Source organism: Dioscorea cayenensis, chromosome 7 (assembly GCF_009730915.1).
Source record: "Dioscorea cayenensis subsp. rotundata cultivar TDr96_F1 chromosome 7, TDr96_F1_v2_PseudoChromosome.rev07_lg8_w22 25.fasta, whole genome shotgun sequence".
NCBI classification, from domain to species: domain Eukaryota; kingdom Viridiplantae; phylum Streptophyta; class Magnoliopsida; order Dioscoreales; family Dioscoreaceae; genus Dioscorea; species Dioscorea cayenensis.
Genome location: NC_052477.1, coordinates 24126447 through 24150094, shown reverse-complemented (window position 1 = coordinate 24150094; position 23648 = coordinate 24126447). Strand labels below are relative to the sequence as shown.

The 23648-nt window shown below is 30.4% G+C and overlaps 2 protein-coding genes across 10 annotated transcripts; one reads left to right on the top strand and one right to left on the bottom strand.

Moving 5' to 3' along the window:
* Positions 1–749: 749 nt before the first annotated feature.
* LOC120264982 lies at positions 750–11140 on the top strand. Its single transcript, XM_039272918.1, has 6 exons — positions 750–942; positions 1131–1376; positions 1547–1635; positions 4522–4577; positions 10424–10474; positions 10983–11140. The coding sequence occupies exons 2-6, from the start codon at positions 1195–1197 to the stop codon at positions 11109–11111; spliced, it is 507 nt and encodes a 168-aa protein (XP_039128852.1). The 5' UTR covers positions 750–942; positions 1131–1194; the 3' UTR covers positions 11112–11140.
* Positions 11141–12107: 967 nt separating this feature from the next.
* Positions 12108–22743, bottom strand: LOC120264981 (putative SWI/SNF-related matrix-associated actin-dependent regulator of chromatin subfamily A member 3-like 1). 9 transcript variants are annotated; one of them, XM_039272913.1, is made up of 9 exons: positions 22446–22743; positions 22220–22260; positions 22068–22146; positions 20865–21045; positions 20105–20782; positions 19946–20026; positions 19764–19849; positions 13202–13500; positions 12108–12997 (listed from the first exon to the last, which is right to left on the bottom strand). In XM_039272913.1, exons 6-9 carry the CDS (start codon positions 19946–19948, stop codon positions 12123–12125), a joined length of 1263 nt encoding a protein of 420 aa, XP_039128847.1. In that variant the 5' UTR covers positions 19949–20026; positions 20105–20782; positions 20865–21045; positions 22068–22146; positions 22220–22260; positions 22446–22743; the 3' UTR covers positions 12108–12122. The 9 variants fall into 9 exon arrangements, with proteins under 9 accessions (XP_039128847.1, XP_039128846.1, XP_039128848.1 ...); XM_039272912.1 differs by having other exon boundaries at positions 22478–22743; XM_039272914.1 differs by lacking the exon at positions 22446–22743 and adding an exon at positions 22365–22438.
* Between the last annotated feature and the right edge of the window lie 905 nt (positions 22744–23648).

Here is a 23648-nt window from a genome sequence, read left to right as displayed (position 1 = left end):
CGACGACCGGACTGTCGATGGACCGGTGGCCGATCGACGGATGTCGGTCGGACCACCGGTGGACCATCGGCCGATGGGTTGACCACCAGTGGCCAGTCGTAGGAGGCCAGCCGATAGACATAAATATGCGACGACGGCCTTTTGGTCTTGCTTCTATTTCTACCATTACTACAACAAGAAAAAAAAATGTTATTTGTGAAGCATAAATTTGCAACATGTAAAAATGTTGTAAATTTGGGACACATATTACAATAATATGTGACAAAAAACAAAAAACATCTCATGAAGAATCAAATTACATCACAAAAAAATGATCATTCAAGAACGTTGCAAAATGTGTTACAATATTTTGGGACTCAAAGGCATGCTAGACAAATATTATAAAATATTTTACGTGCAATTAAAAGATGCCGCTTACTTGAAATGATTTGTGATGTTTTTATTATATGCTCAAACTCGCCATCTCGATGAGACGCAAATACCTAATACTAGGATCCGATGTCAATAAATTAAATGACCATTTGCACTAATAAATATATTATGTATGGGAAAATGTTGTATAATTTTAAATATAAATTTATTTTTTATTTAATAAATCAATATTAATTGAAATTCTAAAAGAGGCGTTTGATTATTTAAAAAATTTATAAATAATAATCAAAATAAATAAACAGAATTGATGTGACTATCCCGCATTATCAACCGCACGATAATGAATCCTTATCCCGAGGTAGTGGTATGCCCATTTGTCCAACTCTACTTTCTTTCTCGTGAATCCCTCTCTCTCTCTCTCTCTCTCCTGCTTCTTGAATCCCATTTGCCAAACCCTAGCCCTAATCCCGTCTCTTCTCCTGTTTCGATTCTCAACCGATTCATACCTCAAGGCTTGCATTCCGAGTTCGATTTTGACCTTCACTCCGGCATCTACGTTCTTGTCTCGAGGTAGTGGTATGCTCATTTGCCCATCTCTTCTTTCTTTCTCGTGAATCCCTCTCTCTCTCTCTCTCTCTCTCTCTCTCTCTCTCCCGCCTCTCCATTTGCCAAACCCTAACCCTAATCCCGTCTCTTCTCCTGCTTCGATTCTCAACCGATTCATAGCTCAGGGCTTGCATTCTGAGTTCTATTTTGCGCTTTGAATCCCGTTGCAATCTCATATTTCAGAGTCCATCGCCGACGAAGTGGGGGGTACGAATTATGCTGAATAAGAAGAGATTCGGCAAGTACCTTAAGACCTTCACTCCGGCATCTACATTCTTGTCCCGTTGGTTGACCGGATCGCATATGTCCACACTCTCAAGGAAGAGGCCATCCCAATTCCTAACCAGTTTGCGATCACCTAGGACGATGCCAGCACCCACATCGACGAAGTCCTCTATGTGAAGATCTTATGCTTCTGTGTTTCGTTTCATCTTGTTTAGTGTTTTTGCTGTTATTTGTTTTGTCAATCAGTGTGGTGATTTTTATTTTATTTTTTTAATTTGGTGGTAGTTGTAGATTGTTGATCCAATCCTCACATCATATGGAGTTGAGAACCATATATATGCAGTGATTCAGTCGGCACAGATGGGAGTGAACTGGGGAAGATCACGCTGGACAAGACTTTTGAGAGAGGGGACACACTCCGAGAACAATGTGGTAAGATTTTCAAGTATAGTATAATGAGAAGTATTTTCTAGTATTGTTTTATTTGATATTATTCGTATTTGACTTACTAATTGCAGTTTAGGTTTTTTTTTTCTCTCTTTTAAGTATATATATATATCTATATGATGGTTCTCCATTTGTTGAGTTGAGCATTCCTGTAACTTGTGTTTCTGATCTTTTTCTGAATTAAGAATGCTCATTAAATGCAGCAGAACCATTTGCAATGATAGAGAAGGTAAGTGTTAGCAGCCTGTGTTGTTGTATTGTGTGCAGATAATGACAATAGGGTTTGATTTGATGTACCAACCTGTTCTAGTTCACTTTTCAATAATCTAATGAATTGGTTTTGGGTTGGATCCTTGATAAACCTAAATTAGGGCAAGGGAATCCTAAGGAGAGCTTTAAATGATACTTACCGCATTGATTTATATTGAGGCTTTTTTTAAAAAATATTACTTTTTTTTAATTAATTACTAGAATAGGCATTTTTAGAATTATTTACCAAACTAGGCATTTTTATTTTTTTAATATTAAATTTAAAAATTTTTTAATATCTGTGGGTTCCACTGGTTTTTTAATATTAATTTTTTTTTAAATCGTCAGGTTCCACTAGTTTTTTAATATTAAAATTTATATTTTTAAAACTGAGATAAGTCCTACTAGTTTTTTTTAATTAAAAACAATTTTACACTAAATCCCTTATCATTTCATAAAATTTTTTACAATTAGTTTTATTCTCACTTCTACTTTCATCAATAGTCCATGCAACCCTTGGTCGGTGTTCCTTTCAACTAAAGTAGCCTTTTTTGTTCAGTGTGACAAGAATATGAATTTTGCTAGCTTAAATATAAAATAACTAAAATAAATTTGCAAGAAAATAAAGAAACTAAAATGACTCAAATTTTAGAGGAGAACTTCTCTATATTTATGGATCTTTCATACAATAATGCTTGTGTTTTCACAAAAGGGGCTTGGACGGTTTGTATAGGCCTCCACCTAACAAATGGATATTTATGATCAATTTGATCCAATGGCTCTTATGAATGGGGTAGGTGCCATTACCACCAATAATTCAGCCCATCAACCCCCCAATAATACTCTCCACCTACCCTAATAATTACATATTTAACTATGAGATGATTTTTAGGCCTCCACCTAACAAATGGATGGTTATGATCAATTTGATCCAATGGCTGTTGTGAAGGATGGTTATGATCAATTTGATCCAATGGCTGTTGTGAATGGGGTAGGTGTCATTTGCCACCAATAATTCATCCCATCAACCCCTCAATAATACTCTCCACCTACCCTAACAATTACATATTTGACTATTCTAATATTGGAGATAATTTTAATTTTTATGTATATAAAAAATTTTAACCACAACAATTTTTATCTTTTAAATTTTTGACCGAATATTACCCATAATTTTTATCTGTTAGGATTAGTGAAAGTAGAAGTGGGAATAAAACTAGTTGTAAAAAATTTTATGAAATAATAAGGGTTTTAGTGTAAAATTGTTTTTAATTAAAAAAAATAGTAGGACCCATCCAGTTTTAAAAATATAAATTTTAATATTAAAAACTAGTGGGACCTGCCGATTTAAAAAAAATTAATATTAAAAAACCAGTGGAACCCACAGTTATTAAAAAAATTTAAAATTAAAAAAATAAAAATGCCTAGTTTGGTAAATAATTCTAAAAATGGCTATTCTAGTAATTAATTAAAAATAATAATATTTAAAAAAAAAAAGCCTTTATATTGATGTGTCACAATCAATCACGGTTCTTGATAATTATCTAAATTCTTGGTTTTTGTTTAAGAGGAAAAATATGCTTTAAGAGCAGCCTATATTGTATGATTTTTAATTATTGAGAATGGTTTAGAATGGGCTATATGCATTATAACATATTTACACCAACTTATTCAGTGGGATAAGCATAATGAAAATTGGTACCATTTTAAAAAAATATTTTTAAGAAAAATATTTATAAAAATTTATTATTTTGGCTTGATATTTTACAAATTAATTTATATAGTATAAAAAATTATATTTTTAGAAATTATTTATGAAAATCATTGCTTGACCCTTGATTTTTATAAACTATGATATAACACATATATATATTGAAAAAATATTTGTAAAAATCTATTGTATGAGCTATTAACTTTTTACTTGATCTAAAAAAAATTATGACTATGTCTCTATATTGCCCCTCTTCTGCTTTTATTTTTTTTTAAATTGAATGGATCTAATTTTTTTTAGTTCCAAATGGTGCAATTTTTATGAGATATTTTTTACCCATACAATACTAGTCTATGTTATTAAATTTATTTAATAATATAATCAAGTAAACTAATATGAAAAATAAAGTTTTATAAAAAAATTTTACAAAATGGATTTAAAAAAATGATAAAAAAGTGTTATAATAATTTTATGCTAACCAAATATTTTTGTTTACAACTTTTTATCCAAACATGTTTTTGTTTTCAAAAAAATTAAAAATAAAATAAAACCAAAGCAAAAACAAAACAAAACAAAATCGAAAAAAAAAAAAAGAAACAACCCCTTAAATATCATCCAAAAGCATCGTTCTCCTTCATCCCTCATAGTCATACTCGATGCCGCTCAAGCCCTCTTTGTTTGCACGAGTGGCTACCCTGAGGAGTGGAGACATCGCCCTAATCACAGTCATCTCTTCATTTGCTCAAGCGACAACTCCAAGGAGAAGAGACATCAGAACTGTAATCATAGCCATCTGCTCCAAGTTTTGTGGTTATTTTTTCCCCCTATTTCAATGCTATTTCTGCTCTTTTTTCCCCTGTTTGTAGTCTAATTTTGGTTTGGTTGATGGAATTGATTTGGTTGACTTGCAGAGAAGAGGAGGGCTGAGGCTGCAAGGATCCTGGAGAAGCATCGTGATAGGATTGCAGTGAGACATTATATGAATTTGATTGAATTGCAATCTTTTTTTATATATATAATTTTGTGACGGATTTCATATTGTTCGGTTGTGTTTCTTGTGAAATATGTAGGTTATTTGTTGAGTTTTGTTTCTAATAGTTGAGTTAGCAAAAAAAAAAAATTAATTAATTAATGAGCTTGTTTCTTTTTTGAAATGCACTTAGTTGATGTTTGTACTTTGTTGTCTATCTTTTTGCTTTTTAAATTCCACTATGATTCATATTTTATCCTGTTTGATGATGTTTGATACCTGAAAATTCAAAGCATTAATTTCTACAAGTACTCCTAAAATTTGTAAATCACCACCAAGCTTTCCAGAACTAATGATTGATTTTGTAAAACTCTTTGATAAGCATAGTCTCATGGCAATTAAATATGATGTGATATCCTCAAGCAAAATTCTTTCCTAATTTGGTTTCGTGTTTGTTCATGCTAATATGCATGGTTGCATGACAATCAGGGATATGGACAGCTGTTTACAGTGGTTGATCAATGCTTAGTAACTTAGTTAAGTTCTTTTTTTTTATAAATTGATAAGATACTCAGCTATGTTTGAAATGGAATTTAAAAGGACAAAGACATAATAGTAGAGGAATGATACGAAAACAGAAAACATCTTAGATTTACAAACAGCGTGATTTAATTTGTAACTTTAATAGGTTTAAGATAAATCAAGAATGAAATTGTCTATAATGAAGTGGTAATAATTTAAATTTGCTCTGTCATATATGCATACCCAAGAGATCACAAACTAATATAAATCAAGCAGAATATGGCCTTCCAAGTACAAATTTGTGATTATTTAACCAAGAAACTTTTGAGGTGTTAACAATTTAAAGATATGAAGTCATTATTTCATATTTACAATTTGAGGGCAAACACAAGTCTGAAAGATTTTTCTTACCAAAGCGTGTATGGTGAAGATTACATAGATAGGAATATACTTGCTTAGGCGTATTTATATATAGACAATTAAGGAATGGATATGTCACAAATTCTTAGGTACAAATCAACACCAAACTACACTCTGTGAAATCTTTTGATGCAAGTGTATCTTTCTGTGAAACTATTTATGAATTTGTTTTCCATATGAGCCTTGATGGGAACAAAACAATGGGTTAGAAGAATATTTTAGGTATGAAAAATGGAAAAATATACTAGTAGATAATAACTTGTTGGAGAATGGGGATAAATGTCTTTTGATTTTAAAGTAGTGTGTTGTTCCTTATTTGCTCACTAGAACATGCAATTAACGGTATGATCATTGTGAACCATTGATCATGCAAATCTTTTAACCTTGCATCATAATCCGACTTGTTTGGTTATTATAATCACATTGGTAGGTCTTCCATTGGATAAGCTAGCCTATTTCTCTTAATTTTGAGGCATTTAATCTTGGTGTGTAATAATATATATATAAAATAGTTAGTACACTTAATTATGATTAAGTGTCACATCATTTGACTAAATAAGTGCACTTTTAAATTGATTAAGTTAAATATTGTGACTAAAGTAAAAGAATTCAATGGCTCTGGACAACTACTTTTTTGAATGTTGCTATAATTGTTTTTTTATTATGTTTTCCTCAGAAAAATAAACACCTGCTGTTTATTCGGGATGAATTCCTGATGGAGTTCAACCTGTTTCAAGATGCTGCAAAAAATATGGCTTATAACTCAATTCACCAATGTATTTAGAATTTTATTTAATTTAAATAGAAAGATTGAAATATGTCTGTTCTATCACTACATTCTTTAAAAAGGTGAGATCATCTAAGGACCATGTTTACAAAATAATTGCCATGGTCACTGTGATATATTAGCAACTTGCATTACTTCTTGCAATAGTTTGTATATATCTTCCTGCTATGTTGGTGATATAAAGACATTGAAATTCAGAATCATAAAGTTGTTTATTTTGCAAGTTTTGTGTGAAAACACAAGTTTGTAATTCTATTAGAGCAAATCCCTTGTTGGTTGTCTTCATTGCCAAGCTTGTGAAGTAATTTAGATTTTTAGGGTCAGTTTTATTTGGATTACCAAGTGTTTTCGTGCTGATGAAACATTTGGCTTTTGTTGGTAGGGTTAATGAATTCCAGATCAGCTACTACCTCTGTATGGTTTTACAACTTCACTAGCCATCTTTTATTGGTTTACCTACTTTATGATAAAATTACTTATGACATTTTCTATTGGACAGAAAACAAGAAGCAGTCTTTTTTTTCCCGTGTTTTGTATACCATTAGTCAAATGCAGTAATTTTCTTCTATGATATTTATGATTGTGCATTAATTGATGATCTTGATTATAGTTCTGTAGAGTTGGCAAATGGAATAAAATTAATCCTTATAATAAGATTCATTTTTTAACATAGTGATTGTGCCTTAATTGATGATTATTCCTAAATAAAAATCATATTTCAAATAATCATTGTGCGGGTTGTGACATGAAAGGAGAGACAGGTTATTATTGACAGCGAGAGGGATGGCGAGTTTATTGGTGCTGATACAAATACATTACATCATGGAAAAATACATTATATCATTGTGGGCATCCATTAGTTGTTTCATCACTATCTCGTTTGTGTCTAACGGAGTCTAAATCTTTAAAAAAAAATGTGCTTTTGAAATGTTATAGCTGTTAGATGTATTTTAGATGTGTATGCATACCTGTATGTGTGTATATGTGTATATGTATACATATATATATCATATACTTGTATTGTTGTTTGTCTATATGTAGACCTAAAGGGTTGTCCATCAATGCAAGGCATCTGATCCACTCTCTCTCTCTCTCTCTCTCTCTCTCTCTCTCTCTCTATCAATAGCATCCAACAAAAGTACATTTTTTTTTTATCATTTTTTCATATCCTTTTAATTTGATTTTGAATTTCAAAATTCTTGCCATTAACCCGTTCATTTTGTCATATTATATCCTCTTAGACCAAATATGCAAGTTCTGAGTAACCTATTCATTGTGGAAGTAGTAGCAGATTGAGAGCAGCAGAAGGTAGTGCATGTTTTAATTCTTGATTTGTTTCTATAATAGTACCAAACATTCACCTAATCCTGTGTCATTTGATATGTTTTTATAATTTATTTAAAGAAATTTTTTTAAAAAAAAAGCTAAAGTAAAAACTTATATACCTACATTATGTTAGGGTGCAAGACAAAAGTACTAACATGATGGCAGTACATGTTTTAATTCTTGATCACACTTCATTATGGAACATGACATAAGTGCTTCCAAATGCTCACATGTTTGGCCTAGTGCTTGTTAATTCATTGGTTAATTGATTCAAACATGTAGAATATTACTTGAAAACAATAAAGTATTGGTCAAAAGAAAATCTTATAACAATGGGAGGTTCTGGAGAAACTTCCGCTTATACTGATTTAAGTTGCACAATATGCATGTAGTTAAGTTCATAAATTTTGTCATTGGATTGTAAGTTTCACTTAAATGGAAACAAAAAATAATCTCTTCTTATCTTTGGTTAATTTTATCAATTAACGATTTTCGATCTGTGAACTATTTGATTTCGGAGGAAGCCCAAGCTAAAATTTATAAAAAGTAATTTTCTGGGTTCAAAGTTTGATGTAAACCCTGTTTATGATGTTTGCTTTCTTCTATATCTTAGTCAACCAATATTTTTCTGAGCTTGGTATCATGCTTTGGAAGGATGCTTGTCATCCTGAATTTTTTAAAGAAATTAAATAACAAATTTGAAATTCGACTCATGTGTACCTTTGTGTTGGGATGACATACTAATGAATGGGGTTAGAGTGAAGGCAATGTAAATTCTTAAGGCTCTCTGCCCATTATGGTTGTAGTGGATTATGTTTTCATGGCCGTTCAAGAGATCATTTTAGTTAAGCATGCTTGTTTCCATTTACCATTCATAATGTTCATTAATTATATCTTTGGACCTTATTTGTTATTCTTTCTTCTTCTTCCTTTTTTTGTTTTTTATTTTTTTTTATTTTTTATTTATTTTTTATTGAAAGTTAACCATGCAGGTTTTCATTATGGCCATGTATTTAGTTTCTGCCATGCCGAAAATCCTAGGACTAAATATTCAGAGCCCACAAATATTCAATAATTGATGTAGGACCATGTAGATTCCAAATGACAGTTTCATGAATGTTTGATAACTTCAATCCAATCTAAAAGCTTTAGCTATTATTTCAATTATGCTAGATTAAATATTCAAGCCAAAATGTATTTGATTAACCTATAAGGGACTAATTATGCCCATTGTCACTAATAGTGAAAATATAGCTCATGATTGCTATAAGTTCAGCATCATTCTCAACCACTGTAAAAAAATGAACCAAAACTAGAGGTGACAGAAAATTTGAGTTTCATGAATGTTAGATGGCATTTATCATCTAAAAGCTTTAGGTACCGTTTAAAAGAACCAAGATTAAATACTCAGACCAACATATTTAATTAACATATATAGGACCAATTACAATCATCATCTCTACTAGTAAATAAACAGTTCATGATCACAGGAAACTCAGTTGATCATGCATCTTTATTGCTTTTGGAATTGAACATATTGATTTTGTTTTCATTTCAAGATATTAATTCATGGAAATAATTGTGCCCTATATTGGTTTGGCATAGAAATGAAAGCTTGTTTTTTTCTCTATACCCCTGCCTAAGCTTGAAGCTGCTCACTTTTCTTGGTTTGAAATTTCTCTTCTTTATTTTACTTCAAATCATATAGAGAAAAATTGTATATTGTTTCTGTTGATTTGATTTTTCTTCTTATCTTTCGTTATATATTTTTGGGAGAGAATTGAACAGTATAGAAATGGAAGTCTTTGTTTTGCTGCTTCTCAAAACATTTTTCTGAAGATGAATGAAAGCACGACACAACTCTAATAGACTAATTCATTGCATAACTGTGGATGAATGCGCTTGTCCAATAATAAGTACACACTTTTAGATTCATCTGTTTTGATCTTATTTTTACTGTCATTTCTGCACATGTTTACTATGGATAAGCTCTGCATGTTGACCAACATTGTCAGTGTTTTACAAGTGTTCTTGATTTCTTACTCTTAATCTCTGTTTTTTAACTTTTTGGCAAGTTTTAATTATTGAAGAACATTTATCAGACCATGCATCTAAATTACTATAAAACAGAGTTTTTTGCACTAAATTTAGACTCCTTTTCCCTTCAAATATCTTTTGGAAAATAAACAGAAAAACTGAGTTCTTAGCATCAGCTTTGTCCAAATTGAGAGAGCTTAAGGTTTCTCACGAATCATGTCAAAACTAATGGTGCTGTGTGTGATGAAAGTGCATTTAGATAGACTAGATATGATGTCAAACAGCTTTCAAAGTGGTTGAAAGATTAATATTTGACACAGCAAAAAAGATGTGCTTACATATCATCACCAAAATAGGAAAATAAAATCAATAAGATTTAATTCTCATTTCTCACTAATAACACATGCCAATGCTATAAATATTTGAAACTTGATCAAAGAAAAGGGGTTAATAATATTGTGATACATCATTAAGAGACACAATTGGCGTTCCATGATGTTTTTCTCATTTCTACAAAAATATTTAACACTGTGCATGTTGAGAATTTCATATATGAGCATCTAATAGTTCTTTTAAGTATATAAATGGTTGCCATGAGCATATTCACTATTATTCTCACCTTTTAAAAAAAAAAACATTTAAGAATATGCATGTTAAGATTTCATGTTTCAACATTTAATGGTTCTTTATTCAACTGTAATTACAATTGTGGTTCATTATTTGACCATGTATATGTAGTTCATTTGAGCAGATGGTGGAGATCCCCTTCTTTGCAATCTTTGTCCAAGGGCTTTCCATCCAGGTACAATTATTACTATTTCTTTGAGAAAGGTATACAGCTTGATTCTTACAAGGAGCAAAAGTTATTCGTGTGTTTAAAAAATTAGGCTTTTATCTATGGCTGTTTTTACCATTTTGTTTTGTAAGGATCAGAGGCTTTAATTATAGGCTGTGAGGTTTGCTGTTCCTTCCTTTGTTTATATTTTCTTAAACATAACATTTAAACAGAGCTTGTATAGAAACCCAATTTTTAAAAAAACAATGTCAAAATATGTGATGTGCTGATATTCACATGCTTTTCTTTAAAAAAGGCCTACTCAAAGTTCTATATGCAACATTTCCTTAATGTTAGTGACTTTTTTAAGAAATATTTTACATTGAGTGTGAGATTCGTAATGGATGGATAACATGGTAATCTATTTTTAAATGCACCTATCCATCTGTTTTCAGTTATGATTGCACATCATCATCTTATGTTTTTTATATGTTTATGCTCTAGTATTATATTTTAAACACTTTTTTAATCACAGATTTTCTTGTTGTCAAGTATTCCACAAGGATACTGGTATTGCCGATATCGTCATAATCTTCATCAACGAGAGAAGTGTTTGGATAGTAATACTAATGCAATTGCAATTGCTGCTGGGAGGGTTGCTTGAGATTATCCTATATATATAGAGCAAATATTTAAAAGATGCATTCATATTGTCCAAACACAAGAGAATGATGTTGGAGGCTGCGTCTTCTGCAGGTCAGAAATCCATTTTGCTTAGTTTGAATGAGCTTACCATAGGATTACCTCCACGTATTAGCTGATTTATGTGTTCCTAAACTGTAATGTTACTCTTCCACTTGTAATTCTCTGATTGTTAATCCCTGTGGCTTTTATTATTGTTATGGTTATTGTTATTATTTGCCTCACCTACAATAGATGCCATACCCCTTATGATCTTTCAGATGTCAGGATTATAGCAAATCAAGATTTAGCCACAAACTGTGATGCTATGTGACCAAGTATGCTTTCTGTTATTTTAATTTTACTTAAAGTGACACATGCAAAATTTATTATATGTGTTCTGCTTTCTTGTGATTTCTTACTTTAATAACTGATTCAGTGTGAGGAGTATCATGTTGGGTGTCTAAAGGATCACAACATGGCTGACTTACAGGTAAGAATATTTATGCTGTTGGCTTTATTTTGAATCTTCCTGTTTCCTTGATGAGCATTTAAGAACCATAAATTACTACTAAAATACCTATAATATTAACCACACTTGACATCTTAATCTCAATTAAATAACTGATTCTGATGAGTAATTATAAACTCATCTCTTCTCAACATTATTTGTAATAATATTCAATCCATGATCCATCACAGTTTGTGAATATACATACAATCGGGGCAAGATCTATACAAAGATAATTCATTTATTTATTTATTTATGTATAAAAAAAATACCAAATATTGGCCACAAGGTAGTGCCTTTTGTATCTAGGAATGTCAGTATGCATGTTTGGTCGAGGTCTCTATACAAACACGATTCATTTATTTACTTATGTATAAAAAAATGAGAAAACAAATATTGGCCATAAGCTAGTGTACTTGTTATACAGAAAATTTTAGTGTGCAAGTTAGGAAAACAAAAATAGAGAACACAAGAGAGAGGAGCTCACAGACTCATCATGGTGCAGATCTCATTCAAGCGCATGTTTGCCTGTGACTTAGAATTCTTCCTTCCTACTAGGGTGGCGCCTCCGGCTAATATTTTCTTTTGCTCTTGGAGTTGAAGTACCATGTCTTCAATACTATTTTTCACGATAAGTCTAATGACCCTCACTTCCTCATTCTGCCCAAGCCGATGAACCCGGCTAATTGCTTGCTCCTCAATAGAAGGGGTCAACCAGGGATCTATTAAATATACTCTTGACGCTGCTGTGAGATTTATTCCAGCACAAGCAGCTTTAAGTGTAGCAAGTAGTATTGTTGATGAATTAGAACCATTCTTTCCAAACTCTTGAATTACTTCAGTCTTCTTCTTTATGCTCATGGAGGCATCCAAATGCAATACTCTAAAACCTGCAGCTTTTAGTGGCTTCTCAAGCAAGATCAGCATCTTTCTAAATTGAGAAAATACAACTGATTTTATTGAAGGGTTTGCTTCCTTGGATGCCATAAAGAGCTGCAACAGTTTCTTGATTTTTGCGGAAAGATTTGGTTTGGAATTGATCAACGTTTGCAAATCATCCTCAACATTGGAATTGATCAGTTTTTTCAAATCATCCTCTTTCACTGTTGGTTGTGGAACATCGTAAACCCGTGATCTAGATAATGGACGCCGACAGATTGGACAGGGAGTATAGATTGGAAAGAGAAAACGCTCTTCTTTCACAATTTTTAAAATGCAGCTTTCGCAGAAAACATGATTACAGTGTGTCCGAACAATTTTCTCAGGCTGACACAGACATATTGGGCAATCAAAGTCATCTTCATCTTTAATCACCGAACGATATTTCCTTATTAATTCCATCTTCTTTGAGACATATTCTGTATAAAATTCAATTTTTCTCATTAAAATAGACTAGTGGGACTCATTCAATAATGTATTATGATTTAAAATGCTGTAACATGCATGGATCAATTCAACATCTATATATATATATATAATGGTAGTTAACAAATATATCAAATACAATACAAGCAATGTAGGGTCATAAATAAAGTTTGAAAACAATTATCAATATTAATTACCTTCAATATTACTGGCCAGGAGACGAGATGAGCTTTTTGAGCATAATGCTGGATGATTACAAATCTGCCGCAGTTGTGATATGAAAGAAAGAGCAATCTGATAGTTGTGGCGCAAGGTGCCTTCAACAACAAACGATTTAATGATGATTTGTGATTGTCTCTCCATTTCGTCATAGCATTTACGTTCTTCGGCAGAGAGCTCCACAAAACATGTTTTAACAACTTTTGGTGGCATTGTAGCCAATCTTTGGCCATCACGGCATGATGTATCTTTCATTTTTCCCAATGTTATATCCTTCCTATCAAGGACAGAGAATAGAAGAGTTAAGAAAAATATGTAAGAGCATATCATAATGCTAATAACATTACTGTGATATCTTGCCCTCGATTTGATATTAAGAAGCTTTATGAGAAAAATTCGGGTAAATTTTTTAGTAAGTCACTAAACTTTGGCTTATTTTCACTTTGATTACTCAACTTTAATTTGATTTGAACCGGTAATAAATCAAGGATTTCAATCCCCACTTGATTACATGCCTGTCTAAAAATCTAAATCAGTCCTCCCATTGACACATTATTAAGTCTATTAGAGATGTCCACGTCATCGAAAAAAAGCCACATCATTCATTTGTAGGTTGAAATATCTTGATTTACTACCAAGTGAAATGAAATTAAAATTGAATGACCAAATTGATACAAATTGAAGTTCGGTGATCAAAGTGAAAATGAGCCAAAGTTTAATGACTTACTAAAAAATTTATCCAAAAAATTCACTAACATAAACAAGGGTGGAAATAATCCTGAGATTTTTAATGGTTGTGCATGTTTAATATAATTTAAGTAATATAATGGCACTTTGCTTGCGTACCATAAACTAGGCATGCGCATAAGTGGTTACTGGTCATGATTAATGATCATGTCAATTTTACAAGGATATGTTAATAAAAATTATATATAAAAACGGAAAAGTTATTAAATTTATAAAAAAAATTAGTAATTACAAAAACAATGCCACTTACGTGGTTTTTAAGTACAGCATGGCAAATATATGACAGTTGTTTTAATATAATAATAATAATAATAATAATATTATTATTATTATTAAAGTCAATGAGTAATAATGTAGCCCCCTTCATCGAACGGAATTCATTTACAATAATTTCAAAACTGAAAATTTGTGAAATGCGCTACCTTTGCATGTCTAACATCGGAAAATCTATGCATATAGTAATTGATATTGTAAACTTTGTGAAGATTCTTAATTTTTTATTATTTTTAATTTTTTTTGTGGAGTCATGTATTAAATGATTCATTTGTCGAGTTATTCAGTAAATATGCTAGGTTAATAAAAATGTTTTAAACATTTATTTTATAAGTATAAACTATGTTTTAATTATATATATAATATTCATTAAATTTGAAGAAAAAAAATAATTGTTAATCAACTTTTGTTTATATTAATTATGATATCAATAATTAAAAATTTTAATAGCACATATTTGTTTGCATAATAAATTTGTTTGCATAATAAATGTTCATCGGATCTTTCAAAATCAAGATATGTCAACAATTTTTATTGTATGGAGTTATTTAATCGTAGTGGTAGAGTTTTTATCGGATGTATATATAAAATATTACTTCAAAATTCTCAAACTTATAAAAACCCCCCATGCAAAGAGGGAATTTGTCTTGTGTGATATATAATCAAATGCAAATATAGAGAAAGAAATTTTCACAATAATAACAAGACGATGAATACCCTTATTTAACCTATTTTAATTAAATATAGATTTAAAACATACCTTTGATATTATAGGTTTCTAGTGTCGAATAAAAGCCTCACGCCTCTAAATCGCAAGTTGGAATTTAGTCCTCTCTTTTCCCAAAAATAGAAACTAGAGAGATCGAGGAATTAATATTACAAGAGAAAATTGAGGAATTAATCTCAAGAGGAGAGAATTGTTTTTGTAAGGTTAAAAAGGAGTCATATTTATATAAACTTCATGATAAACATTGAAGTCCTAATACAAATATGAATACTAAAGCAACTAAAATAATTTTTGTTTTCCAAGCCCTTATAATTTTAATTAATTATTTAATTTTAATCCAAATTTAAACTTACGATAAAATTTTAGCCCAATTTACAATTTTAATTCCCATGGAGTAAAATTTTAAATTTACAATTTATTAATTGAAATTTTTACATTAAAAAATCATTAATATGTACGGATGTTTTATTTGAAGGTGGTTTAAAATCTACTTATAATTTTTCTAATGCTATAAAATGTAAATAATGCAAAAATGAATATAGTTTAATATTATTTTCATAATCTCTTTATAATTATAAAATCATTCTAATTATATCATAGATTAAAAATTTTATCATAAACCATAGTGTAATTGTTAAATATATAAAATAGAATTTCATATTAATGATATTTTACTTTTATTGTAGAATAATAAACAAGAAAATTGTCTTTTGATTAAATAAAAACTTAAAAATCTAATTTGTTAAAATATCATTATTTTCTCCGTGATAAAAAAACAAAAGCCATCTATAAGTAAACCGATTTTAAAGATTCTTTGTTTTATCTTTTATTTTACATTCAGATTTTAATTTTAAAATATCATTTTAAAATAAATAAAAGTATTTTTAAAAATAATCTGAAAATAAAATATTTTTATATTTTTTGAAATATTTTTTAATTTAATAAAATTTGATAAAATGCCTATTTGTGATATTTGTCTTCTCATGGGTAAAAATAAAATTCATTTCTAATATTTGACTAAAGTGCCACTACTCTACTCCTTCGCCAAAGCTAGTATTTAATTGACAAGAGCGGATGGATGACTTATCCGAAAAGAATGCCTTAAAAATAGTAAGAAAGAGATGAAATGAATAGAAATTGGAGGACTGATTATGAATTGGGGTATTTTACTTTCCCGCCAAAAAAAGCTCCACATATATCCTAGAAACTTGAGTATTTTACTTTCCCGCCATTTCAAAAATTAATTCTAAGTTCAAATCATATTATTATTATTCTTGTAATTGGATTTTTCATTAACATAAAATTACCCCACCATTACAAACATAAAACCTTTGACTACAAATAAAAAATAAGTTGAGAATTTACATGAAATTAATCTTACCAAATCAAAAGTCTCATTCTTAATTTGAGATTTTTGATGATGAGACCAACTATCTGATGTATAATATAACCTGGTGAAATTTGCGATTACATCCGAATAATTAAATAGTAGCATATTGAAGTCCTCACGAATTTCAGTTCAGCACCAAATTTTTTTTTTATTTGAATGAAACAAAGTAATAGTTTTAAAGTCTACACCCCTGAGAAATAGAGAAATTGCTTTGTTACTCCTAATTAAGAGGGGGCTAAGTAATTTAATTTTCTCTCATTAGATCACAAATTGGATTGGATTGGATTGGATGAGTTTATTTTTAAAAATCAAGAGGACTTTAAGATATTTAAAATTAAAAGATAACAAGGAACAAATGTACAAATTGGTCTTCTCTGTGACCCTCCCATTTTCTATGTGATAATAAAACACCTTATATGACACCATTTTAGGCTGCCATCAATTAAACGCATTAATCATAATTATCAAAATTTAAGATCTTAAGCTAATTAAATAACTGGTTCTGCTGCATAATTTTAAATTCACCTCTTCTTGACACTATTTGTAAATTGTAATTTAATCCATCATTGCTTGTAATTATATGATCAAGACAATATCAAAATCTTGGAGGCATGTCTCTTGGCTGCTCTGTTCTTACCACAGTTAGTGGTAGTTGTACTTTTTGCTTTATCTAATATTAGTAGTTTATCCACATTTAAAAAAAAATAAAAAAAAAAAATAAATCTTGGAGGCAATATTCCCAAGATTCAGATGAGGTGCTATGTGAGCTTGAGAACTCACAGCGGTAGGAGAATACTTTATCCATGGTGAAAAGGCTGAAGGTGCTGGAGCTTTGACAAACATATTCCAGTATGTTCAAAATAATGCCACATTTCATCATATAAATAGGTATCTGTTAGGAAATTTTTAATGTTTAAGTGGTTACTCTAAATCTTTTTAAAAAAATATTTAGAATGTACAAAAAAAGATTTTTTAATGCAATAAAAAAATGTTAATAATGTGCATGTATATCATTTCTTGTTATTTTATAGTTTTTTTTATTAAGCAGTCATTTTTAATGATGTAAAATTTTGTCATAAAGATTAATACTAAGCTTTATATGATAAAATAAAATTTTATATGAATGGTTTTTTTTTTAACTTGCTCTCACATCATTGATGTATGTGAGTTTGAGATCCAATATCACTGATCGCTACCACATCTACTGTCGTTTCTCGCTATTTATGTAAGTAAGCGCTTACATCTACTTTTTCAAATCCAATATCACCTATAAATTAATTCCTTTAATTCCTCTAACGATGACTCAAACCCCCACCTCTCTCTAAGCCACACAAGGAACCATGCTAATGCCGTTAACCATTTGAAACAAGTAGGTTTAGCATATCATTAATTCATTTGTAGATTTATTTTAATTATAAAATATTAAAATAAAAATTACCCTTTCATAAAATAAAAATTTAAAATTAAATTTGACATATATCATAAATTTTATTTACTAAAAAAAAAAAATCTTCAAGAACCATACATGTTTCATTAAAAAATGTTAATAAGTCAAAACTTTTATGATTATTTATTTTTTCATCAAGAATCTGCCTATTTATTTATTTATTTATTTATTTATTTATTTATTTATTTATTTTGTATGATTATGTAATACTAAAAATTGTCAATTAAAATATCACAACGTGGATAAACTTCCGATAAAACATCATCAATCATTCAGAGGAAAGAAGTCTCAACGTTTAACCTAAACTGCTTCTCTCTTGAATCATGTTTACTGTGCATTTAACACTTGCGAATCAAGGTTTCCATAGAATTGTACATCGAATTTTTAGCACAGATTTTAACAAGACACACAATCGAATTATAAAATCTCAACGTTTTATTTTGTTCTATAAATCTTAAAGTGGAAAACAGTCCCTATTGATTAATTGAGAGATCCTTGTTCATGCTAGATTGCCCACGCTATTAATGTCTTTATTCTTCTTAGCAACAATCATGCATATCAGAAAATATTTAACTATTATATTATAATTGTCACGATTAAAATAAATATGATCTTGAAACCATGATACAAGTAAAACGGCATGCACCCCTTAATAATCTATACATATATTTAAAGTAGATGTATAAGTTGGCTTGAGAGCATTTCAAAGAATAATTATGATTTTTAAAAAAATATATATATATTATTGCACTTAGTTAAATATTTATTTGCATTAATTATGAAATTAGTAATATAAAAGTTTAATTGCTTTCATTAATTTTGCATTAAATACTCTATAAAATCTTTCAAACCAATTATAGTGATTGAAAAATATTTGTTTTGTGATAAATGTATGTCTATGGGAGTTATCAAATCATTTTTTTTTTTTTTTGTCAATTTGCAAGACACAATTGAAACCCGCCATTTATCTTGGATTATATCTAAGTAAAATAGAAAAAATTAAAGATATCAACATATAAAATATTAAATAATGCAAGAAAATAAAATTTCAGAAACTAGATGTATTTATAAAAAATGATCATTGATTTAATTTTTTTAATTAGCTATAGAAGAGGGTGTGATATCTATTATTGAGTAATTAAATTTTATTTACCTTTTCATTTCTATTCTATTTTTTATTTTTATTTTTTTGAATAGTTCTTCTGCTGGGTATTACTTCATTTGCATTTGCTTTATTTATTTTCTTTTAAAAATTCTCTCCATGATATTATAATTTCATTAATTAAACTATTTTATTTTAAATTATGTCTATATATAATATTGTCTTATAACCATGAAAATTATAAAGAAAAAAGAAAATCAAAACCGAAGCGAAACAAGAGAATTTGCCAAGTTGATATTAAAGGAATAGCCATAACAGATACATGCATTAATGCGGTCTAAAACACATAGGCTTTATGAAGCAATCTCAAAGTCAGAAATGCAAGAGTAGAATAGTTTAGTACACCAAGCATGTCAAGGTGTCTTATCAGTAAAGGTATTTTAACAATAAAAATCAATAAATTACTACAAATTTAAGTAAAACCTGACCAATTCAAACTTCTAGATATGTAATTCATGCAAAGCCTGCTTTCTAAATTTCTCATCGAATAGAAGACGTATGAAGTGTGTGTGTGTGTGTGTATATGTAAAAAAGAACACTAGCCTAAGTAGAAAATATATCAATATTGAAAGGTCTACTTTTTATCATTTATCAGTATATATCATTGTTATGTGCAGTCTACTTTAACTAGCAATATTGCAGACAAAATGACTAACATAACTGATGCAGGATTATTAGTCATTCCAATAATAAGAACCAAGTTCATGTACTGGACAATCTCAATCTTAGATATGTAGAGATAGGACCAAGTGCTTATGGAGTGCAGGAAATGAGAATGCTTAACATAAGCTGACCTCTTTTGGTTAAGATTAATCTTGTCATCTGCAGCACATCCAGAAACCAAGACATCCAAAATTTTAGCAACCTTAGAACATCCATCCTGCAGACACATATCAGGATTTAATGAAATGCAAGTGATAAAAAGATGAGATGCTACCATAAAAAAATGAATTTAATGTGCATGGCCAAAGAGTACCATCTGAGTTCACACCAGAAACAAATGCCAAAAAAAATTCCATTCTTTAGTTCCAAATTGAACCCCCAAGCATCATTATGTCTGTGAAATACATCACATGAATTTTCTCTAGATGATCTCCTTCAAAATCTAGAATAATAATCAATAAAAACATAGTACCTGATTGAGCAAAGGAATATCAACTTAAAACACCCAGAAATTCTTTCCATGCTGTCTTGGTTTTCTTCAGCTCCTTGTTTCAAGTTAGAACAAATCTTTATTTTTGTCTCTCTTATCTGGTTTGATAAAAAAATGACTTCTGTAACAAAAAATATTTCCAACATAACACAGATATCCTAAACCACAAAGACTAGAATAAAATTGTGAAGAATGCTAAACAAAGCACAGGAGCATTCTTGATATTGGTTCATAGAAAAATAGTGGTGCACCATTATTCGTCTATTTCTGATTAGGTTACCTCTTCTTCCAAACACTCAGAAATACTTTTATTGACAATAGAACTGATCTTCCCTTTATCCTCTTCAGTTTGCAGACAAAACAAAAAAAACCATGATAAATCCTAAGTATGAGCTTTCAAAGGTATAACCCATATATACACCAAGCATTAGACAGTGTAACTGTTAAGAAGTCATAATGATGAAGATTCACAATAAATAAAAGAGTTCATACAAGAAAGAAACAAGATTTAGAAAAAAGGAAATGACCTTTGCAGGTGGAATAATAAAAGAAATTGGATATGTTAAATGTTAAGCATTTATTTTGGTTATCATTCTTAGCGCCAAGAGACAATGAACCAGAAGAAATCAAAACAGCTGATGTAGATCCAGTAGGAGCATTCTGCAACATGAAAGTAAAAAAGAAACTATTTGCTGCCGGGACTATAAATATTTGAAGCAGTAATGAATGAATGAAGTCATACCTATGGAAGCTTATCTTTGGAAGGTGAATTGACATAGAATGCTTCTGATCCACTCCAAAATTGAACTCACTTAGATGGCATATTATTAGGCATACCCAGGAACTAATGTGGATGATTAATAACAGCCATTTCCCATTATAGAGCCATCAGGTTCAGAGAAAAATTTCAACTGAGTATGGTCCTGGACATTAGAATGAATGGACATAATGCGAGTTCATGCATGAGTAACTGAAAATAAGGCTTCGTATTGCACTTTCAGTACTGGATATTCAGCACTTTATGAGATTTAACTTGGTGGCATAGCTTTTGGTCTAACTTTCATTCAATAAACAAAACAAGTGCTTCATTTTCTCCAAAATCTGAACATTTACATGATTGCAGAAGGTACAATAGTAAAGATTAAACATCATGAAAAAACAATTCTTTGTTGAATTCAACACAAGAAACTCTTTCGCGTAGATCAATGTGCCACCAACCATAACAAGAAATTATTTCACAAAGGAAATGGAAATCAAATATCACTATTTGAAAAAAAAAAAATCACAAAATTAGCAGGTTTAGCAATTAGCATGATCCTGGTGTCATTCTGATCTTAAATTATTTCCAACAGATGTTCTGCATTTTTACATCCTTAAACTTGTTAGCAATCACACATAAGTAGGTAGGTCTGTCAACAACCATGAATATTGGTTTAACGATCGCAAATTGACATTGGTCCCCAAACCTTGAAAAACATTTATCAAGCATATGAATCCCTTCTTTCTGCTTATGCTAATTTTCTCCAAGTCAAACAAAATATGAATGGACTATGAGAAACAATATAAAATCACTGAGCATGTCACCTAGTTGTGTGCATAAGGATACAATTATACTAGAAAGCCCACTTTTGTAACATGGCTTGCAACACCAATGCCCAATGTTAATTCACAGTTTTTAAGTGATGTTGAAGCTCAATCAAATCATCACAGTGAAATTATAATTACCATCCAGGTTTCTACCAAAGTAACCCAAAGAGCATATTTTTATCAAACAAGAAGCATACCTTCACACAAAGTTGAAATGTGATTAATTCCACTTATTTTCATTACTTGCTTAATCTTAGTGTCAACATCAGCCTTACAAGAATGCAAATGTCATGAAATAAAATTGCTGTCAAACCATAAGTATAGCAAACAGAAGTCTAGAGTATTTATAGAATAAGACCTGACAATGTTGGCATGCTGCATTTCCTTCAAAAGAGAGATCTTTAGAATGAACAGTGCTGGGGCACACGCTCATCCTCCTGCTAAAACTTGATTGTCTTCAAAGCATCCAACTAAAACGCACAAAAATCAAAGCAACACCATCTTGCTTACCCTGTCCATTACTCTCTTCTTCAATCCACCATATCCAACACCTAACATCACACAACAAAGAAGTTAAATGCCAGTAAAAATCACAACCATATGCGAAACAACTGGAAGACAAAACAAATCTAACAAAAGCCCAAGACCCACCTACCTAAAACCCAAAGCCACCATTAACCCCACTACCCACCACTCCGATCATCCAAAAATAAAAATAAAATAAAAAATAAAAAACCTTAGAAAGAATGTCATAAACTCCAATCCGACCTAAATATCAATGATCGGATCAAATTTCCCAAATCCACAAACTCCAATAGATAATACAGATGTCCTGAAGCAAAGATTCCCAAGATGTGAGCTCCCAATGGCCTCATCGTCTCTACCTAGGCTTTGGGGACGCTCAGCTTGAGAGAGAAGAGCTAAACAGTAGAATTGGGGGAGATATAGCGGAGCTTAACTAGTCTCAGGAAAACAGGATTGAGGGTGAGGAGGGAGAGAGAGAGAGAGAGAGAGAGAGAGAGAGAGAGACAAGAGACAAGAGACAAGAGAGAGAAAAAGAAATGACAGAGTGGGCAAAACTATTCTCTGCCTTCATTGCATGGATAATGAGATTCAGTTAAAAATTAAATGGGATTATCTCGGGAATGTGAATTAGTTAATTTTAACCTATTTAGGTTGTTTAGAATGAGATTTGGTCAATATTACCGGTATACACCTTTTAAATAGAATAAAATCTTAAAAATATAATTTTTTTTAAAAAAAAAATTAAGACTAAAAAAGTTTGCCTTCCAAGCTTAAAAATCAATTTTTTTAAATATAAATTGGTCACAAGTTACTGCACTTTTATCAAACCATGTCGGTTTTGCATGTTGGCAAAGGATCTATATTCATTTATTTATTTATGTTTTGAAAAAAAAACGTCATCAAGAATGTCAATGTGTTTTTATATAAAAAAATAATGTCAATGTGCAATTGAGAACAAAAACTCACAAAACCATAATGATGCGTATGTCTTGCAAGCACATGTTTGCATGCGACTTAGGGTTCTTCCTTCCAAGTAGGCCACCAGTCAATATTTTCTTTGAGTAATGCTACATCAAATAAACAGGTTACCCTTTTGCTCTTGGAGATGAAGTAGTACTGTCTCTTCAATACTATTTTTCACAATAAGTCTAGTGACTCTAAACTCTCTTTCTGCCCAAGTTGATGAACCCTATCAATTGCTTACTCCTCAATAGCAGAATTCCACCATGGATCTAAAGAGTAATGAGAATGGAATAGTTTATTGATTGGAAAGGCAAAGCTTAAATACAAGAAGACATCTAACAAGACTTCTTTATGATAGGAGTATTATCATAACTAACTTACAAATAAAGCATGGCATGAAGAATAAATTAAAGTGAAAGATTTCAAGTATTAACCAAAAGAGACACATGTA